The following is a 22,759-nucleotide window of genomic DNA, read 5'->3' as shown; positions in this document are numbered from 1 at the left end:
CAGGAATTAATGTGGAGAGTGACAGTTAACAGAGGTCACAGTTCATCTGACTGTACAACTTATGCCTATTGTATTCACACATTTAGAAAAGTAATAGTGATTTATCCTCTTTCCCTTCTTATCAAGAAATATTTACCTTTTAGAGTCCAATTTGCAAGCAGAGAGCTTTAATATAAGCCTACACGATAAGTCTCGAGGAGAAAAGACAACATAGAAAGAATCGCACCCCACCTATACCACCCAAGGAGACCTTTCACTGTGCTTTTTGCAACCGGATTTGCTTATCCCACATTGGCCTTTTTAGTCATCAGCGCACTTGTAGTAAGCGTAGGTAAAGCCCTTCCCAAATCTTCGTTTGCAAAGTCAAGCTATGATGATAACACCAAAATGTAAAACATCCTCAGATGTGTTTTGCATAGGTAAAAGAACATATATCTGCCAAACCCTGCCTGAAGAATGAAGATGGTAGATCTTCTTGGCTCCTTGAAAAAGTATTTCCTTTCGTTTTGCTTCTAGCCCTCTTTAGTTAAGCTCTCTTGAAAAGTAATTTTCATCAAAACTGTGTTCAATGGTTTTTTAAGCTATGGCTCATCTGCCTGTTTTTTATGGACTGGAAAACCTGAGAAAATCAGGAACTTGCATAAATGAGTAGCTAGATATCCATTTAATGGCATTAGCTCATGAAATGAGCTCCCCTTTGTAAATAGGTACAATTGTAAACTTGCAGAATTAGCATGTCAGATTTCTCTGGCAAGTTAGGAATAGAATAGAGTACCTGTGCATTGTTCTTGTATAGTCCTAAAATTGGGATCCATAGACTTTTACACTGGGCTGGTGATGCTTAATGATTAATGGTATCTGTCCTGCTGCATATCCACATTTTTATCCTATCACCCTTTGCAAACAAAGGACTTTGGAAGCTTTGTCTCTCTTTAGCGCATATTGACTAATAAGCAGACTAGTCAATAATTTCTCTATCAGGCTTAAAATGTAATATTTATCCATATAAGAACTTAAAGAAAAAACAAGTATTGCCCAAAATTCTTTTAAACTGTTTTTAGTTTGGTCTTCCTGTCAATCCCTTCAGCATTCCCATAAATTTGGAAAAAAACCAAAACAAAACAGATAGGTCTTTTTCTGTTAACCTGCAAGTTTCCTTACACAGGGAAAGAAAAGGATCAAACTAAAATGAAATCATGTGTATTAACAATTTTTATTTAAAAATGGATCTGTGAGTTTTATCTTTTTTTTTTTCACATTTATGAGAACTATATATGGGAATTTATGAAAATTTTTTGCACAACGGTTAATACATTTATCACATAACCCACATCCATGGTCTACTTGAATTTTATTATTCTGATCCTTATCCTTAGATGAACTGTAAATAAGTAGTTCTCTGCACTGGGGGTGCTAACCTCAATTATTTTTATTTGCATAAATGCGAATTATTTTGGATCTACATAAATGAAGAGCAAGTTCAAAAGAAAATCTTAGTATCTCTACAGAAGTAGAAGAAACTGAGCAGAAAAAAGCCTAGGAGATTACAAGTTCATTTCACAGCAGTTTCTGAGGTTATGAAATTGGGGTTTTGTTCTGTGTTGAACTGAAGACAAAATCTTTCAAATGTTCTCATAGAGAAGGAAATGGGGGGAAATGTCCACCTTCTAATGAAACATGAGATAATCAGTTCATGAAACACGTGCAAAACAAGATGGGGGGGGTCTGTCTGCCAACCTTTCCTGCCAAAATTTTGTTGTATGTTTCTTCAAAACATCTCAATTTTGGTAAAAGTGCATAATTCAGAGTAGCTGTACAGGCTGTAAATGCTACAGCTAGCTGTGCTGGATATCATTTTCCTGGACCATCCTAGCAGACTACTCTGCATCGTTCGTGCCTGCTAACAATCCTTCCAGAGAACTGACCTCTGTATTTCCTTTTCCTAACCAACCTTGGTGTGTTACCAATATTTTTAATTTTTTGGATTTTTTTGTGTCGTGGTAAAAAGCACATACTTGTAAAAATGTTATTTTAAAATCCAGGCTTTTTTCAGAGTCATGCAGGATTTGATGCTTAACCATTTGACAAATACCCTGTCTGCTCTGAAGCAGATAAGTTTAAAGAAAATGCTAGAAGTGAAGGAGCAATTTTTGATCATTAAGCTCTTCTAAATTTTTCATGTTTGTGAGCAGTGAACTCTGATAATGTTCTATGCATGTATTCATTTCCTTTGCAATGGCAACATTATGGATTCAGACTCAGTAACATGTATATCCAATGTGAATGCTCATAGAATTGTCAATAAATAACTGTACTATTAATTTCCTTTTCAACTGAATTGGGGAAGTACATTTAATGTTTCAGGGTTTAAAGAAGTCTGATTTTATAGAATGTAACTAAAGGGATTGAAAATGATTGAAAATGGCATGGTTGGCTGTGATTGTAAAATGTTGTCCATTCAAAGTTGTCCATTATGAATAATCTCAAAGTACCAGATCTTGAATGTTTTCAAGCCCAGTGAATTTTGTATAGGAGCAGTATTAGTATGTTAACGTTAACCTTTCTTACATTTCATCACTGAGCATCTCTAAAAAATGCCTTCTTTTAAATATCTAAACAGAGGACATTTCTGCCTTGTTTTAGCTGTTTATTTTATTCAGTAACAATTTACATTCACAGAAGACTACTTGTATCTCTTTTTACATTTTTCTTTTAGATTAATTCAGATTGACTCTCTCTCATAATTTAATGTTGTTCTGCAGTGTCCCTAACACTTAATTACATTGTTAAAAGACCTAATTCATTTTAGCCTTTTTTTAAACTTACAATCTTAATATTAACATTTTCAGTATTTTCCCCCTAACTCAAAGAAACATCTTATACAGGCTATTGCCTGCCGACTTCTTCAGCCATTATAAGCAATGATAAAGTTTGACCTGGTTTGTTATGTGTAAGTTGGTGTACTGAAAATCAACAGAATTTCAGGCAACAGGTGAATAATTCTAAAAAGGTTCTTCACTGTGAAGCATGCAGCAATGATTCAAGATCTAGAAAGAATCAGAATCTTGTGGAACTTACAAAAAAAAAGCACACACACACAAAATAAAGCACCTTTAGTTAGTATATTTCTGCCTTCTGAGCCAAAATGTATACTCAGGAGAATACTAAACCATCTATTGCAGGAAAAGTGATTAAATTGGCACCAAATTTATTGTGGCTACACAGGTCCCTGTGCCTTGTGTTTCTGATCATCTGGGTACTTCTGAAAATTCAGGAGACAAGGTGGTATTTAGGCTGGGTGGAATTTGTTGTAATGAATGTACATACTTAGGAAAGTAGTACAGAAAGATACAGGTAATAGATACACCAAAATCTTTTCCAAACATAGGGCTGACAAAGAGTGTGAGAACCAGGCCTAATAGATACATAAAGCTGATGCAATACAGATGAAAATTTTAAACTGAAAAATGCAGACATGATGTGACAGTTACATTTGAGAAATTTGCATTAAATTAATCTAATTGTTTTTGCTGAAAGGAAGTGAGCAGCACTTCCTTTCAGCAAAAACTCACTTCCTTTCCCCTTTCCAAAAACAACTGGATTAATTTAATGCAAATTTCTCAAATGTAACTGTCACATCATGTCTGCATTTTTCAGTTTTTTAGTTTTTTCCATTTTTTAATTTAAGTAAAATTAAAAATTCTCGTGTCAGTTTTGATTTTGATTGGCTTTAGGTACACCAAAATATTTGAATCTTTTTTTTTTTTTTAAGCTGACAAAAAGCAAATGATAATCTAGTTCCTTCTGCATTCAAAGCAACAATCATTTTTTCTGGGTTTTATTTTGAAACGAATGCTCTTTTGACCTTTGTAGTGTAAATGTATGCTTTCACAATCTATAGTGTACATGAGATTTCCAGCTGTAATGTAATAAAAATAACATTCAATGAAAGTGAACATATTGAGTTGTGATAGCTCAAGTTTATGAATTAATTTACTGTCAATACTTTGGTTTTAGCACTGACACTAGAAAACAGAGGGAGTGACATTTAGTTTATATGCCATCACCTTTCTTTAATTTTTTGTGTAAGATGTTCGGTAAACATTATTTGCTTATGTTTACAGCAGAACCCACAATAATATTTAGTTAATCACCAATTAATTAGTTGTCTTTCATTAGTCCATATTTTCTCCTTCTTTTATGGTAGTTGTAAGAGGATTTCTAGCTCGCCAGCGATTGTTACAGAGGATGAGCATCAAACAGCAAGAGGTCACCTCAATCAACAGCTTCTTGCAGAAAGCTGAGGATATGGGACTGAAAACATATGATGCCTTGGTTATTCAAAATGCTTCTGACATTGCTCGGGAAAATGACCGGCTCCGCAATGAGATGAACACTGCTTACCAGAGGGAAAAGTTAGAGGCCAGAAACAGACCAGAAGAAGGCCACAAAAGGTAAGATGACAAAACATCTACTGTGAAGAATTAAAGTGTTTCTTAAGTGATTTCATCCCCTGCTTAGGAAGTTATAGTGACTGAGGAATTACAAAAGGATTCTCAAGCATATACTCTGTCCAAATCAATGTTAGACCCTATTTTTTCTGTATGTTAGGTAATCAAGTCTAGAAACTTAAGGACACCTCTGATATCCTATTCAGAGGACACTGAGCTTTACAGGAACTTATTCAAGTCTCTGAGGCATTTATTTTTTACATAAATATTTTTTAATTCTATGATAAATAGACCATAGTTAAACTTTCATCAAACCAAAATAAAAATACTCTAACTTAAAATTTCAACATTGGGGAAGATAACGAAAAACAACTAGAAAGGCATTAAAATACAATGAAATCCAGATTAAGAAATCCTGCTTACGCATCGAACTCAGTAGATTGATTGTGAGGAGGATTCTTTCATTTTATTTAAAAATAGGCAAATGGTTTTGTTTAACCCATCAGAATTTTCCAAAGTGCCCATTTTACAAATCCAGTAAATGCTGGAGAACCTTTCTCCAGGAACTGAGTCCCTGACCTCTCTTCTCTCAGACAGCTGAACAGGCAGAGGTAGCATTTGCAGTCAATAGGTGTGTGTCTACAGCAGGAAAGTGTCTACAACTTGCTGGACATATAAATGTTTATTTTTCCATAGAAACTTCATTTTCAACCAGAGTCGCTCTCTTTGCTTTCATTGCTTTTGTCAGTGACTTTTATTAAAGTGAAAATGGCAGTGCATCTGCTTAATTAGCTTCAGATATCCTAGTGATTACATACTGGAGGAAATGCCTTTGTAGGAAAGACTGTAATTAAACATTGCAGTGAAAACAAATTATCCACTGAGCACCATGCTTTCATCTCTAGCTATTTCATTTACTACATGGGCAGCTGGCTATATCATGTGCATGAATTCCAGCTCTGCTGGTGATTTGCCATGCAGAAATACAATTAAAAAAACCCAAATGCTCGGGGATTTGATGTAAAATGTCAGTATAGACATCTCCTCTCTAATATATTACCACTACATGTTAAAAGGTTTTCAGTGTTTTGATTTTTGGAGGAATAAAATGTTGTAAGAATTTGTTGAAATTTAGTTTTTTGAAAGCAGCTGATAAACATTATTTATCAATTAATATTGAATAGTAAAAAACAAGGAAAAAATTGGAATAAGTAAAACTCCAAAACTGTGACTGAAATAATTAATTGAATAACTAAACATATTATCATAATTAATATTATTAAAATTATAACTAATAATTAAGCTTAAACAGGAAGATATGTAAATATCTGGGTGGAATTGTTCGAGCAGCCGGTGTAGCTGGTGAAACAGGTCATCTAATATTTTTAAGATTTGCATTATCTAAATAGAATTTATAGTTGTCTTTTTAAAAATAATGATAAAGGCTCAGCATTTGCTGCCTCAGTAACTTTCTATTAAAACGTATTTCCCAGAAATTATCATTCAGATTGAAAACCCAGCTTTTGATTGTGTGTAACAATCAAAGTGTGAACAATTCATTCAGTGAATGCCTGATCAACAATATGAAACTGCTTAAGGAAGGCTGCATTTGTGTGAAAAAGGGCCCGTGTCCTGATTTATCATGAAACAGGAAATGGAAGAAAGCTAGCAGCTTGATCTGGATTTGTTTGTCAGATTACTACACACATCCCTTTGACACAGCAGGGAAGTCGTGAGATTGTTTACCAGAATGCTGTTGTTATGTTTGCATGAACAGGTTCATTGTTATCGCTTGAATAATGCATCTGTGCCTCTTTTCTGTGTTTTCAGAGCTGAAGACAAGGGTGGGAAGGCTTCTGAGGACATCTTTGCTGACTGTCGAGTGCCCAAGCACTTTCATTCCAGCTCCGTCCCTGTTCCCATGGCAGTGGACGGCTTGGTACATTCTGCTGCTGGGTCATCAATCAGATCCCCCTCCCTGCACTCTGTGTTCAGCATGGATGATAGCAATAGCCTGCCATCACCAAGGAAACAGCCTCCTCCCAAACCAAAGAGGGATCCCAACACACGACTGAGTGCTTCATACGAGGCTGTTAGTGCTTGCCTGTCGGCAGCTTCTAAGGAAACTGCTAATGAAGGTTAGGCATAAAGGGAGAAACAGTTGCAAATGTTACTCTAGGTTATTATTTATTGTTTTCACTTCGATCTTTTTAAACACAGTGAAGTGCCTTTGAAAAGTCCCGCTTCCCTGAAATATTTCAGTGGCAGTAAATAAAATCAGTCAATTTGTACTTTGTTTCCAAATCGGCAGATAATAGTCATGTGTTCTAATTGCCTAGTTTGTCAGCAACAAAAACCTATTTGCAGAACTCCCTCTAGAGACAAATGATCTGTCAACTTAAGCTATTCTACCCTACTGACCATTATTTCACCTTTTAAACCATATGCTAGAATATCTTTCATCACTAAAACAGAATGCTTGAAACTTGAATTTCACCAAGTTAAACATTAAACTTTCTCCTATTTTTTCTCTGTGTTCACATGAATAACTTATTGCTTGCAGTGGTTTATATTTGTGCTTTCAGTGCTTACAGTGAATTTTTTGTTTAGAAGGAAAGTGCTACAAAAGTCTCAAAGCATCTTAGTGCATTATAGTGGATATAGAATAGTTTTGAGTTCAGTTGTTCTATTCTCCTTCACCCTTGAAATGAATGAGTAGGAGACGAAGGGAAGGAATGCATTCTGCTTTTTCTTGATAAGTCTTGACTTGTGCTTTCTGTAAAGGATCCTCTAGTCTTATCAGGGACAATCATTCAGGTTGGGTTTAAAGCTATGTATAACCATTCTCTAATACTGCATACAACAGATGGAAACCTCTGCAGTGCCCTCTTGCAAAATAATTACTGTTCTCATGTGCAGTTCATCAGATGCAAGTCCACTTTTCTTAACCTCTTCCCTGGTCATTCAAGCTCTGTGTAAGGAGAGATGAACTGTATCCAATAAATTTTAAGATAGCGTGGTTTAAGGAGCTTGGTAGTGGTTTTGGCTTTCTGTGCCTAGCTCTTCAAGAAATTATGGATTTAACCAGAAAGCTTTAGCTGAGGATTTTGAAAGAATGACAATTCATATATGTATTTGTGGTCTTAACACTAATGCTTGCATACACTCACAAAACAACTTTGAACTTCTTTTCATATGTATGAAGCAATAGGGCCAGTTTCCCTGTGTATACTCATTTTCCAAGGATTATGTCAGTTTTCTGAGTCTTTGTCCAAAACCAGCTCTGATTTACACCATCTAATTTTGATGTTAAAAGACCAGTCACCTAGGTATCCAGTTTCTTCATTCCATACAAGCCTGGAGGCTATGAAAAGACATATAGTTAACTATATACTCAGTTGGGGAATTGCCCTTAGGCTATGGGATTCCCTAACTTTATAAATTATTTCCACACCCGCAGTACAAAAGATGATACAGGCATAATATCTGCCTATAATTAGTTTTATAGATATTACATAAAAGGGGGATAATTCAGTTACTGGTAATAATGTGTGTCGAAGTAGCACCATGTTGCAACTCCTAGTTAAAAGCATGGCACTGTCTCTTGAGGCAAATGGAATAACAAGCAAATATTTCAGTGTGTTACAGATCTCGCAGTGAACATTTGTATTCAAAAGATACCTCCTCAGGTGTTAGTTGTCATGTTTTACTGGCCGTAGAGGTTACCCAAACAGATTTGTCCAGGTAGCAAAGGCTAGTGATTAGGAAGCTGCAAGTTCTGCATTTCATTCCTGAAATATTTATACTTTTGACTGAAACTTTGTGACTGATGCTCATTGTCAAATCTGTAGGAAGCATTTAAAGACTTAAAGTATTAAACCTGTTTAAGAAATAACTGACTTTGATCTGTTAATAACACAGACCTTTTTCACTTTCCTAGTACTGACCCGTCCAAGGCCACACAGTGATGATTATAGTACCATGAAAAAAATACCTCCCAGAAAACCAAAACGAAGTCCCAATACGAAACTTAGTGGCTCTTATGAAGAAATACCTGCCCAGAAGCCTGGTGAGGTAAAACAGACAAGTACAGTAGCTAAACCAGGTGTCTATGACACTGTGACAGTACAGAGAGCAGGTTCTGCTGATGGGCCTCAACATGGCGTGTTGAGTCTCTGTATGTCACAAGAAGAGGAGGAAAATGAGCCTGTCTATATTGAAATGGTAGGGAATGCAATGAAGAGCATTTCTGCTGAAGCAGAAAGTCCTGAACAAGGAGAGTCTGTATATGAAGAAATGAAGTATTTTCTACCAGAAGAAGGAAGCAATGGTAATGGAATAGTTCCAGTAGTGACCGGATCTCCTCCTTTGTTGTTTGAAAGCAAAAAAACCTATAACATTGAAGATGGACCATTGGATGGAAACAGTCAGGCAGCTTTGATCTATAAAGACTCATGTGACATTCCAGCCCCTTTCCCTAACTTGCTCCCCCATAGGCCACCACTTCTTGTATTTCCTCCAACCCCTGTCACATGTTCACCTGCTTCTGATGAATCACCTCTAACACCACTTGAAGTCAAAAAGCTTCCTGTATTGGAAACCAACCTAAAATACCCCATGCAGTCAGAAGGATCAAGTCCATTATCACCACAGTACTCCAAAAGCCAGAAAGGGGAGAATGAGAGACCAGCATCTCCAGGCTTGGTTGTGTTCAATGTTTCCAGCAAAGTTACTCCTCCTTCCACACCACCTCCTCCTCTCCCACCACCCCCTCCTCCTGTACCACCTTCTGTTTCCTACCGGGCTTCCACACATTTTGCATTTCCTCCAGATACTTGTGCTAGTTTTCTGATTAATACAGGGAAAACAGGTACAAACTCAGATCTTCCAAAAGTACCTCAGAGACCAAATCCTGTTCAGCTTGGATGTTCATCTCCGTTCTCCAAACTGCCTTACTCCCCAAAGGTGGCAAGAGCAGATCACAGGAAATTGAATTCAAATTCATCATCCTCATTTTCATACAGCCCTACAAACTCAAGGTCATTGACCAGTCCCCTTGATGAGTTAACTAGTTTGTTCAACTCAGGACGGAGTGTGCTACGAAAATCTGCAGCAGGACGTAAGATCAGGGAACCAGAAGGTAAGACAGATCTCTGTGCTTCTGTATAATATGTTTCTTCTGTCCCAAAACTTTCTTACATTAGAAGCTGATAGGGTAGGTGAAAATACAAAACAAATCCTTTTTTGGTTTTGGTTTTGGTTTGTTTTTTTTTTAAGGAGGGTTTGTTGTAGTCATAAGAAACACATAGAAAATACATTGCATATAAAACATTATAGGTCTTCAGGTTTTCTCTGAGGTGTCAACTTTTCTTTTACCAAAATGTTTGTATGACACAAATTTAAATGCATTATTTTTAAAATTCCAAGAGCCTTGATAAAATAAACACAGAGGTTTATATTTAATAAACACATCATGTGAAAAATGAGTTTAGGGTATCAATCTGTACAAATGCTTTGAACTAAATATATGGCTGGGTGTCTGGTAGATAACGTACTTTTAATTTGAAGACTTTCTCTTAAGGTTTCATTATTTTATTTCCATGAAATTCTGAATTTGGTGATACAGCCATTAATATTCTCCTAAACTAAGTTGAGACAGAGAGCCGTGCAGCAAACTACATTTATTTCCTCTTTCTATCCTTTTATTGCTACCTTTCCTGCCATTAACATACACTTATGTACATACCCAGAGATTACTTGTTATCCTGGCTTTCCAGCAACTGGGGAACATCTTTTGTATCTAGTGCGAAAGTCAACTATAAAAAAAAAAAAGAGCAAAGCTTGCCATTTTGCTAAAGGTTTCTGAGACTGGAGTTCTCAGACATTATCATTTAATTATTTGTCTCATCCAGGTAATAAAAGGTTCAGTGTTGTTATTGAGACAAATCTATGCATCTTATGAATACTGAAAATTCAGCCTGATGTTAATAGTTTCAGTCAGCTCCTCTGTCAGGGTGAGATGCTTCTGACCTAGCTTTGTCCATCTAAAAGCTTGATATGTGGGCATCAAATCCCTAGCCTATGAAGAGACAATCATTTACAGAAACTAATTCCTATGAGGAATTATAATCATCTAACTTTCCTGTGAGGAAATCATCTAATGATCTAACTTTCCTATGAGGAAAGCCTAGATGATTAAACTAGTAGGCTTGTAACTTCTAAGTGAAAAAAGTTGAAGTAAATCCTGTCTCTGCGTATCAATTACAACAGTAACTCCAGTCGTCACGTTACTTTTCTGATTTTAAAAAAATAAAGTTTTCTATGGAAAATAGTCAGTATGCTTTATATAGAAACTTCTCTCCCTAGTAGCGTCTCCCAGGCACAAGATTTTGTGAATTTAAAATTCAGGGTAAGAAAACCTTTAGACTTTTTTCTCTACTTCTTCACTTCTGTCTGTCCAAACAGCTTGTCTTAATCAAGAGCTGTGTGCAGTTTATTCAAAATGGGCAAAATATAATCATACAGTCATTTAGGTTGGAAAAGACCTTTAAAATGGAGTCCAACCATTAACTTACCACTGCCAAGTCTCCTACTGAAAACTTACTGAGGGTGCATTTGATCCCCTTGCCCAGATTGTTTCTGAAGTTTTAAACAGAACTGGTCCCGCTATTGAGCCATGGGGAACACCACAGGTGACCAGTGGCCAAATGGATTTAACTCCATTCACCACCACTCTTTGGGCCCGTCCATCCAACCAGCTTTTTACCCAGTGAAACATACACCTGGCCAAGCCATGAGCAGCCGGTTTCTACAGGTGAATACTGTGGGAAACTGTGTCAAAGGCTTTCCTAAATCTAGGTAGATAAGATCCACTCCGTTTCCCTCATCCACTAAGTGGGTCACCTTGTTGTAGAAGGAGATCAGGTTGGTCAAGCAGGACCTGCCTTTCACGAGCCCATGCTGTCTGGACCTGATTGCCTGATTGTCCTATACTTGCTGTGAGATTGCACTCAAGGTGATTTGCTGAAAGACCTTCCCTATTACTGAGGTCAAACTGACAGGCCTGGAGTTGCCCAGATCCTCCTTCTGGCTCTTCTGGTAGATGGGCATCACATTTGCTAACCTCCAGTCAACATTCAATGCCTATAAATACATGTAGAATAGGGTTGTTTGGTTTGTTGGTTTTGGGTTTTTTTTTGGGGGGGATGTTTGGTTGGTTGGTTTTGGTTTTATTTTTAAGTTGGGAGCCTTGATTTCTTATATAGATAATACATTTTTATCCACTGGGATAAAATTGTTGATGTCACCTCTTTGGATACCTCTTCTCAAAGCTCTCTCAATGTACCTATAGTGAGGAAAGGTGGCAGACCTGCCTCAAACAAGTCACAAAACTGACCTCTACCTTAAAAAAAAAAAAAAAAAAAAAAAAAAGTTGCTTTGGGATTATGGTTGTTTGCACATGCAATTTTCAACTAAAAGTGACCAAGATAGGGTTCAGCTTGGGTCTCCTGTGTGTTGAAGCCAGTGCATTAACAAAGGCTACCATAGAAAATCTCTACATTTACTTCTCACGTGGAAAATGTAGTTCTAAATATTTCATCAAGGCAGCACTAAGTATGAAATATCAAAGTTCAAGAAAGATACACAATAAAACTGAATCAATATTTTATGAGCTAGGAAGCTACTGGATACTAAGTGCAGTTACATATGAATAGTTCAGTGATGAGCAGATGAAAGAAGGAAATGCAGGTGAATGTATGTGCATGTTTTTACAATTTGGCTCTTTTCATGTACTTCATGTTCAGTTGATTTCCAGGGTAACAGCTGGATTTTTTTTTTTTTATTTAACTTCTTTTTTATTTGACTTCTTTATATTACTTCTGATGCAAAGTAATATGATGGCGATCAGCAAAGTAGACTGTTATGCGAAACTTGAAGTTGTCCATGTCTTACCTTCTGATTTTTTATCACCTATTGCATAATGCATATTAAGTTCCTGGAAGACTCCTCCCTTTCTTCTTTTTGTCATTTGTAGGATTTTATTTTTAGGAGTTATATGGTTAAAAAAAAAAAAATAAAAAAATAAAAATTAATTAAAATTTATGACATGGCCTAGAGCAGCAATTGGTAATGTGCAAGTTCCTTTATTTCCATAAGTTATAACCTACCAACAACCTTAACTAAACCCAGAAAGTAAAAATGTGAGCCATTTTGAAGTCAAGGAGAGTTACCTACGGGAATCAGTAAGATTCTGTGAGGAATCATGAGCCTTGGAGATAAAAGCCTCCTTGCCAATAAAAGTGCAATGAAGACATATTCCTCAACATACTTTCCCCTTGCCTGAAGGAGTAATTTCAAGGCCTGAGAACAATGATGTCCTCTTGGCTCCTGATCTTGCCATGGGCAATGATCTTCCAGAATTACAATAGTGCAGATCTGTGGTTTTCTAATGGGCTATGGACTTACTGTGAACTGAACCAAGCACTCTTCTTTCAGAAAAGCAACAACAACAACAAAAAAATCAAAAGGGAGTAACTTTCATTACCTGGTGGCCCAACCTGGCTATTTGTTTTATACAAACATATCATCTACTTGTTCAGGCAATGATCAGGATCAATTTCTTGCATAATACTTTACATTTAATAAGACAAGTTTTCTGCTCTGCGTAACTTGTAGTTTAAATAAGCAAAACTATAACAGGTGAGAACTGAGATAAAGTGATTTCTCCAAAAGTTCATTGACGCTACAGCTGTATTGTTAGGGATTTCCTTTTACTCCATACAAAGTGGGACTTGAGTGCAGATGAGCGATCATACACACAGAGAGAATTTTTTTCTATTCTTCTGGATTTCTAGAAGTAGAAACTTTCATTTTCAAGACTGAAAGAAACTGAATGGTCATGTGCAGAGCCCCTCCTCAGATTTTTCTAGATATTTCTAAATTTTTCAAGATATTTGGGACTAGAATTTATAAAACCAAATTCAATGCCTTAATAACAAAACCACACTCTCTAGAAGAATGTACAAATATTTTTAACTATTCTACATATAAGACATTCCTTATATAAGGAATATGAAATGTTTAAGCATTTTATATTAAGTATGTGTGGAGTACAGACAGAATTTTCTTTAGAAAAGAACATTAGATTGTTAGCAAAATATTCATACTGTTCAAATGTTTGCCCAATATGTTTGACATCCATTAACTATATGAATCCCTTCTTTACCTATTTCCTAAGCGAGCTATTTCCAAGACAGGTAGCTACACATATCAGTGAATTATTCCACATTCTCCAGTTTAAGCGCTGGAAGTCACAGCGAGATAGTTGCAACTGACAAATAATACAGGTATTTAGATCACCTAGTTGTGGCTAACGGTTGCCAAATACTGTTTATTGAAATTGCCTCAGACTTTGAAAATAACAAGATTTAATGTGTATGTTTGGGGAGTACTGTCCTGTCAAAGGCAGGTACCCTTTGATAGCTGGCGAATAGTTTCCCTCTGTCAGCAGATTAAAGCAAGCTATTGTGCAGCTAATGTCCCAACAGTTGATTTCAAATGAAATCTCCACTGGGATTTCTGAGATGAAATCCCAGTCCCTTATCCTCTAAGCCACTCAGCTTTTCCTCTTAATCAACTTAGTAAAGATAATATTAATATCTGCATCTTATTATTCCTACATTATATTGATGCAATATAATAGTTTTACTTTCTTTGTGGCAACAGCTAATAATTTACCAAACATGAGTAATACTGAAAGCTGTGTTTCCACCTATTATCTTTTACTTGTGAATGCTGGAGGAATGATTACATGAGGCATCGGACTTCTGTAACATCTTTCAAATGAAATTCTCAAAGCATTAAAACTTTAATGAATTAAGCTTCACAACACTTCTCAGAAAGAGATTAATATCTGTTTATATAATTGCCTTAATTACCAGAGAGTGAGTGTGACATTTTGTGACTAATTTTCAGATTAGATATCTAAACACAGGAGAATCATCACTCTCTGATTCACTATGGACTACTTGCAGCTCTCAATCTGAATCTCTTGCAGTAGTTACAGAAAAGTGGGAGGAAGCCAAAGCACTCTAGTAACAGTTTCATGCAAGTCATAAAAAAAGGCCTATACATGGCTAACTGTAGATGCCCTATGCAGAAAATTATAAAGGAGGAGACTGAACTGCTGGCACCGCAGGTGCCATCCAACCCATGCTGGGTTTTTTTTCTGAAGAAATAATTGTGTTCTGCATTACTGCAGCAGAAAAAGGGGTTAGAAGAGTCTAGAGAAAGTACTGTATATTCCTGGTTTTAGTATATGTATGAACTTTTTTACAGCCTGAAAGATACCAGTTTAGCCTGCGGTCTTCTAACCTCTAAGTCTGCCATTACCTCAATAATTTCTCACAAAAAAAGATCTGGATAAGCAAAATATACCAAGAATAATTTTCCATTTCAGAATCTCTGAAAACCAGTATATTTTACTGCTGGAGTTTTTTTGAGTTCTGACAATTTTTCTTAATTTTTTCTTTTTTTATTGTAGCATTTCTTTCCCTGGTTGATTTTATTGTTTGCTCTTACGGGGTAAAATCATGTTGTGTAATTTGCCTTGGTTTTCTGTCCAAACATGGAAAAGAAGCTTTGTGTGTGATTACCATAAGCAATTTTAACCTGAAGGTTATTAGAAGAAGAAATCAAGTCTCACTTTCAAGTGAAAAAGAATCGATATTGTCATAAACCTTTATAATATTTATTTTGTATTTTAAATAACTTTCATTGAAAATAAAATCAAATTCTTAGCACTCCTCCACACATTTCCAAAGCCTGTATCCAGTGAAATAGAGATTGGAGGAGACTGTGCAGCCACAGGATAACACAGGAAAAATCACTGCATTCCTGACATGATCTTATTCTGTAAGTACCTACAGCGGTCAGAAAAAGATCTCGGAGCAAGGAAACCCTTGTTTTGATCCAGTACAGGATCATGTTCATACCTAGTCACTGTTTAACTGGAAAGAAGCTGAGGAGAAGTAATTGCACCAACTTTTCTTCTCCTTTTACATGGTCCATTTCTGAGACCTGCAGGCATTCATTTTAAATTACTGATTCTTCTTTGCATTATTTTCTTCTTTGTGTTATTTTATATGAAGTAAACACATCTAACTGAAAACAAGCAGGGTTGGATTTCCTTCGTGTTCCCCTCATCCTGTTTGATAACTGAAGTACAATAACCACACCATACCAGTTCAGCTTTGTGCATTTCAAGCCCTGAATTTTAATAATATCTCAGGTTTAATAGTGACTTTAATCATTCAAGCAGACATTTACAAGATTATTATTTTCATAACAATGTCTTTTCTTCACCATCTGATGCAATATAATTGCTCCAAATTCAGCAGTGATTTGGGAAGTTGTCTCCTTACTAACAGTGTTGTGGGCTTCTTTAAACAGTAAAGTCTTCAGTATTTTTTATTTGTGATCCAAGATGCAGAACTACAAAGGACTTTGTTTAGGAACTACTGCATTACTAATTGCAAGCCAAAGATACATTAATGTGAGAAATTAGCCGTATCTGAGAGAACAAAGAAATTGAATTGTAGCACACATCTATTCCTGACACCAACCAAGAATATGGCTATTTGGCAGTAAATGTCATTTCCCTTGATTTTACAGGACTACAGGCATTTGGAACATAGTGAAATTTGAACACACAGTTAAAGTCTCTAATTAAATTCTCAACTTGAGTGAAAAATCTGTTCAGATGCTTTTAACTTATTTACATCCATCTCAGCATTAAATCATGTTTTGCATACAGTCTCAGAGAACAGTAATTCCGTTTCATAGAAAATGTCTAGATTGTGACATTTATTTTTGTTTTGCCCTGGAAAGAAAATCAGGCATTCTGAAATTCTCTGCAGAAATAAATATTCTTTCATGTCCAGTCTTTAAAAAATGTTTGGAAAGTATTGATATAGTTTGCCTCAAACATAGTAGATTTTTTCTTACCGGAAGTGTTAATAATTAGATGTGTTGACTTTTTGTTTTCAGACTTAGTTAAGTTCAAGAGTGGCCATTTCATCACTGGTTAGGTTGTTATTTAGGGGTATGTCTACACAGCAGTCAAAGAGATATAAACAAACCAAGCTGATGTTAAACTCATTGGCTCAGCTATCTAAGAGCAATGCAGTTGTGACTGCACAAATTCCAGCCCCTTAGTGATGACCCAAAGTTCTTGATAGGACTTGTGCAGCTTGACATGAAACTCTATAGACCTATATATGTGGATTGTACGTCACTTGCAGCACTGGCATTTTGTGGAGCTGAATGGAGAACAAGAGAAGATAATTAGAAAGAAACTGGGAAAAAGACTTGGTCATAAACATGAGACCTCATGCTCTCTCTACATGACTGCACTCTGCTGTTCAGCGAGTAGGAGAGTGTTTGGAAGCAGAGCACTGGTACTAGAAGTAGCAGTTTAGGGCATCTGTCTTCTCCCTGGGCCCACTAGCGAGTGGGAAGAAAAAGCAGCCTTCAAGTTCAGTGCTCTTTGGGTTTTCACTCTATTTTAAAATTGAAAACGTAAAATTAATTTTATTCTTTGTGTGGTGCAATTTAAAAAAAAAAAAAAAAAAAAAAAAATTAGACCTGAAGTTCTACGTTTTGTTCTTTCTTTTAGCTCTTTCTTTAAAGGCTGGTTGCAGAATGATGCTGACATACTAGTAGTATATAGTGGCAATTTTTAGCCACAGGTTGGCTGTATTTGTGCACAGTATGCATGCTTATCACTCTGCATATGTATGATAGCCACATGTTCTTTCTTTGAAGTTCACAGACCTGTCATTGACCATCACTGTATCCATTCAGAATGAACTTAAAAACAAATTCCATTTTTATTTTAGAAGCTTACTTGGAAAGCAAATTGGGAATTTTGTTCGAGAGGTTTTCCAGATCAGCTGTACCTTTTTGGTGGTCAGGATTACAGTATAGGTGACCAAAAAATATTCCTTGGGTTGTCCCTCAGGATCTACTCAAACAATGTATGTGCCTAATGCAGTCAGTTATTCTAAAACTTCTGCATTACATAATAACAATTATGCATAATAATTCAAGATCTCTCTCATAGCTGGTATGAGAGAGATCCTGAAAAATCTCTGTAGAAGTATTCTGTGGGAAAGTAAATAGAACTGATGTTATGCTGTTGGCAGTAGCAAATCCCTGTCTGTTTGCTTGTTTGGGGTTTTTTGTTTGTTTATTTTTACAATATTTGCAACTGTGTTTGAGAGGGAGGAAGGTTGAGACAGTGTCTCATCACGTAATTCAACAGCAGCTAAAGCCCATCAGTAATGGCTATTCTGTTACTGAGATACCACACACAAATGTAAACAAGTGTCTGCCTTCAAAAAGAACTATGGCTTCCACATTAGTGAGAAGAAAACAGTTTAAAATAGGGAAGCTGTCTTTCTTGCCAAATTACCTTCTCCTTTTCCAGCACACCAGAAGTTTTTTAACCACACAAGTTCAAGAAGTAGACTCTTTGGTCAACCAATCAACACACCTAACAGTAAACAAAACTATTACAGAATAAAATCGGCTACTTTTTTTCCATATTAGACTTGAAAAGGTGGGGAACATGGAGGGAAGAAATGCTTCACCTAAGGCAGGAAATTGTCCCAAGCAGTGCTGCCCTCCTTGTTGCCCTCTGTGGTTAGTAATTGACCTCAGAAAGGCCTCAGAGATCAGTTCCTAGAATAAGTGGGGTGAACGAAATCACCAGTCTTTGAAACGTGTGCCCTGGCTGCACTCTAGCACACTTGCTCATTAAAAAGGCATTCCAAGTTATTGCTTAGGTACTATCAAGCAGGGGAGATGGCAACCTGTCCATTCTTCATCCATTACCAGTATTTAAGAAGGCTATTTTCTACACCTTCAGCAGCAGAAATCTTTGTATCATGTTGGGAACAAGCCTAATCTTCTGAACCCTGACTGATTGGTGTCACACTAACACAGTGTTCTACAGAGCAGCTCTTTACCTCCAGCACTGAGTTTTGTCACTTGGTGGTCTTGATGGCCTGCTTCTCCTCTCTTTGCTTTCTAGTGTTCCTACAGTGTGCATGAATACAGCTTCCCAGTTCAAAGAAGCAGCAATCTGGTTTTGTATTTACCTGCTCCGTTGAAGAATGCAGCTTCTGGAGTGATTTGTAGCATCATCTGCTAGCTCCACTTACACAGCTTAGAGAGGAAGGGTGCTGGAAGTGACAGTAAAATTCATTGCTGCCTATCCTAGGAGCATTATTGCAGGGGGAAAATCTACACAATTGCTGCTGTAAGGGCAAGCTTTGTGAGGTGAAATAAATCAATGAATAATTATTGCCTCTCAGCTACGAGGGTGAGACAGGCAGTACACACTAATAGGCTGAGGGAACCCTGCGTTGTCTGTTTTCATCCTGCTCCATTTCTTTCAGCAAATAAGATGCATCTGTTTAACTCTAGCTCTCAGCAGACTAGGTAAATAGTCATGCTACGGCAGGTCACAGTGTGACTTCATATAGGTAAACTGAACTACTCTGAAGCAATATGCATTTACCCAGTGAAAGAACACCCAAGACAACATGTGCTGAGGGTAGCTATCAAACACCACAGACAAGGAATGTCTCCACAGTAAGTCAGAGCAAACCAGGAAACACCCAAGTGCAATTGTCAAAGTGCAACAAAACACAGTAGTAAAACAGTGAAGCCAAAATAAAATGGCCTGTTCTTATTTAATCTTCCTCTCCCTTTCCTTCATGAAAGATTATCTGCATAATTTCTGCAGTGACCATCTTTTTCTTTTTTTTTTTTTTTTCGCTTATTTCACGACGTGCACTTACCACAGTACATGTAGCAAATATTCAGGATTCGCTGCTAGGATCCAGTGCATTCCTGAATGTCCCAAGAAAGAGTGAGAGCACAGATCAGAAATACCTTTTGTCTGCAACTTCCTGTCTTTCATGTGCTGGTTAATAGGATTCATCAATTCTCTCTTCTTAACGTATATAATGACAAGCTGATTTGAAGTTACCATTTTTGCTGGATGCCAGTCACAGGTTGCAAAGAAATCAAGCTATTGAGCTTTTAGATTCCATGGTAGCCGAGGTACAAAAGCTGCTCCACCTTTACTACATTGATTTATCTGCCAGAATGTATACATTTTCCAGATTTCATAGTTGCTAATGAAGTGTGACTGGCTGTGGATCTTGATAACTAAAGCCATATATTGATTATTGGTTACAGAAAATCATGTTTTCCGTGAGTGGAGAAATAATATTTGACATTATTCTGGGATTTAAAGACATTAAATGATAAGAAGAGTAACTATTTCCCCCTTTTTTATATGTTTCTTTCTATAGTTATGTGTTATATATTTTTGTGGGTGGTGTTCCTTTGTGAAAAGCTTTTAAACTTTTTCCATAGTGTTTGTGTTTTCTGTTTTATGGAGCTGACTTTTTTGTTGACCAGGACAGAGATTGTTTCTACTGTAAGACCTAGATACTGCCTAACAAAACCTAGATCTTGCCTAAGTTGTGGCACTAGAATTCCTCATTTGGGAAGGCAGCCTTAGTTCGCTGTGTAATTAATTGAAAAGGAATGTGTGCCTTGAAAGAATGGACCAGGTGCAAGTCAAATCAGATTGAGAGGGGTGTATGTCTTCCGTTTACACTACAGCTAAACTAAGGAGAACCTGCTCTCTCATACAGTCAAGAAGAAACTTCTAAATTGTCTTCAGCAGAAACTGTACAACAGTTCAGTGCCCCAGTAGCCCTATCTGTTTTGATGTTACTTTTCTTCCATATTTTTCTCCCCCCCCCCCTTTTTTTTTTTGTCCTGAAGATGCACTTTATATTGACCACTCATTTAAATGAGCCCTTTTGTATTCCTGCCAGGGAATGTCCTGGGTATGGCAGCTCAATCATCTGCACAGCCAAAGTGCTAGAGGAGTCCGTGGCATGGTTTGGGACCTGGCAGGCTGGCTCCCTTCCAGAGAGATCTGGGCACGGTTCAGGAAATGGCACTGGCCAGGGACTATTCCCAGTAGTGCAGCCTATCTGCTGTGGGAAGCAAGAAAGTGCAATAGCATAGACATAGGTCTCTTAGCATTTGCCTCAGGGCCAGAGAACAGTTTTGATCACATTTGAATAACCAGGATAGACAAAGCAAGGGCCCCTCTGTATTTATGCTGTATTATGAATCCCTTGGTGTTTTGGCAGTGCTGCACAAAGCATACAAGGTAAGCATGAATCTAATCCAAAATGCACTGAAAGCTGTGGAGGCCTTCTGTTCTTATTAATGAGTTTTCAGTCAGACTGTAAATGAGCACTAAATGTTAAAAGGAGAAGTATTTGAAAAAAGAACACATGGGGACAGATATACGTCATGGGTATATCTACTTTTAAAGAAGGAAGAGCAAAACCAAGGGCTTTGGCAGAAAATAAAAATACAAACCAAGCAGGTGAGTTACTCTTGAGCCTTTAACAACATGCTGGTTTTCCATGTCTTGCTGCAAAAAGAGTCTATGGTGATTCCACCAAAATGATGATATCAGCCATTGATTTATACTTTGCCTTATTAAATAGGCTACATATATAATTTTCTTACAAAATTAATAGTTCCTCAAAATGTTTCCATAGTGCACTTTATCATCTGAATAGAAGCTGTACTGGCCTATTTCATAATTTGGTGATAATATTAATTCAGGCAAAATACTACTTATGAAGTAAATATGATGTTTGGGATCCTACATTTTATGTTTGAGAAAAAAAGAGCTTTATAACAGGATATTTGGAAGTCATAGCTCAATTAAAAGATTTGAAGTTATTCTTTTGATGAAAAAGTTATATCATGTAGACTTTCAGTGCACTGGGTTTCTTTCAAGAGCGAGATAATGACTGAACAAGGAAAATAAAAAGCAGATCTATTAAATTATTTCCATGATTGCCATACTCATACTTTTCTTTCCAAAAGTAAGTGACAGTTCAGTCTGTCCTGTGCCTTGTAACTTTATCATAAGTCTTAAACTCAGTCTCTTCTAGGAGCTCTGAGAATAACAAGCAAAAAGATTTCATGAGCTGCCTCTTTTGCATACTTTTCCTTTTACACTTTTCAAGTAATATTGATATAATTAATTATGGATTTGTTGGAATACAGAGCTTGCTTGTAAGGAAATAATTGTTACACTTTGATTTGTCATACTCTGATTAAAAGCACTGTACATGTGATTGCTTCCAGCTAGTAACTGTGCTGCAGTTGAGGGGCAAATTATGCCTCCAGTCCAAACATCCGTACATTCTTGTAGTCCATATATATCCTCATTAACTGCAATATTAGAGCAGAATTTGATGGAGTCAGAGGTATCCTTTTGGAAAAGTGAGTTTACCAAAATAATAATCCAAATGCTTTTGACTGTTGCAAAGAGTCTGTAGGTTTTCACTTAAAGCTTGTATTCCTTTTATAATCATAAACTCCCACCTTGATCTTACATCTGATACCTCTCCATAGTGAGTGTCTCACAAGTAGGTATGGATGACTCTTCAAATAACGTTTATTACTAGCTGGAAAGTGTTGCGATGCTGTTACTTTAAAAAAAAAAAAAATAAAAAATAAGTGTTTAAACCTGGTGAAGAATCCATCCATCTGATGAGAACTGCGGAGCACAGGTCTGAACAAGAACCTAACATTCAGCTTGTTGGTGAAGATGCTCAGCTGTAAGAACCATAATTTTGTCTTTTCCCATCTCCTAAAGTATTTCTAATAGTTTCAGAAAGTTGATAAGGGGTGAGAGAGCAGTGCACATCTGTCTCTGCAGGGACTCACAGCAAGGGGGAATTTGACATAATGTGTTGCTGAGCAGGAGCTGGCAGTGTGCCCTGGCAACAGAGATGGCCAGCAGCATCTGGGGCTGCATCAGCAGGAGCACAGACAGGAACACAGGCAGGGGCTGTCACCTGTGCCCAGCAGGGCAACAAGTTACATCAGGCATGAGCAGAAATGAGGGGCGTTTAGGCTGGGTACAGAAACCTTTCCCCACGAGGACAGGCAGGGCAGCAGGCAGCAGAGGGACAGGCTGCCCAGAGGATGGGCAGACTCCATCCTTGGGAGGGTTCCAAGACTGGCTGGGCAAAGCCCTGAGCAACCCTGGCTTGATCCCATTGCTGGCCCTGCTTGGAGCAGCAGTGCACAAGGGATCTCCTGGGGTCCCTTACAACATAAATTATCCAGTGATCCTAGGTAAGTTTTGCAACAGTGGGGCAGGACACTGGTTACACCTGACTAAA

The 22,759-nt window shown here is 37.1% G+C and overlaps 1 protein-coding gene across 1 annotated transcript in view; it reads left to right on the top strand.

The window, feature by feature from the left end:
* The window catches only part of MYO16 (myosin XVI), a gene marked incomplete at both ends in the record, with an annotated part of 311,247 nt that overhangs the window by 262,742 nt on the left and 25,746 nt on the right, over positions 1-22,759 (top strand). The window contains 3 exon segments of the mRNA XM_080613866.1: positions 4,208-4,454; positions 6,282-6,589; positions 8,392-9,591. Of these exon segments, the coding sequence (XP_080469992.1) occupies positions 4,208-4,454; positions 6,282-6,589; positions 8,392-9,591 (1,755 nt within the window).

This window comes from Psittacula echo, assembly GCF_963264785.1.
Source record: "Psittacula echo genome assembly, chromosome: 3".
In the NCBI taxonomy this organism is placed as follows: Eukaryota; Metazoa; Chordata; class Aves; order Psittaciformes; family Psittacidae; genus Psittacula; species Psittacula echo.
The sequence above is the reverse complement of the archived record's forward strand: the minus strand, read 5'-3'. Positions and strand labels throughout refer to the sequence as shown.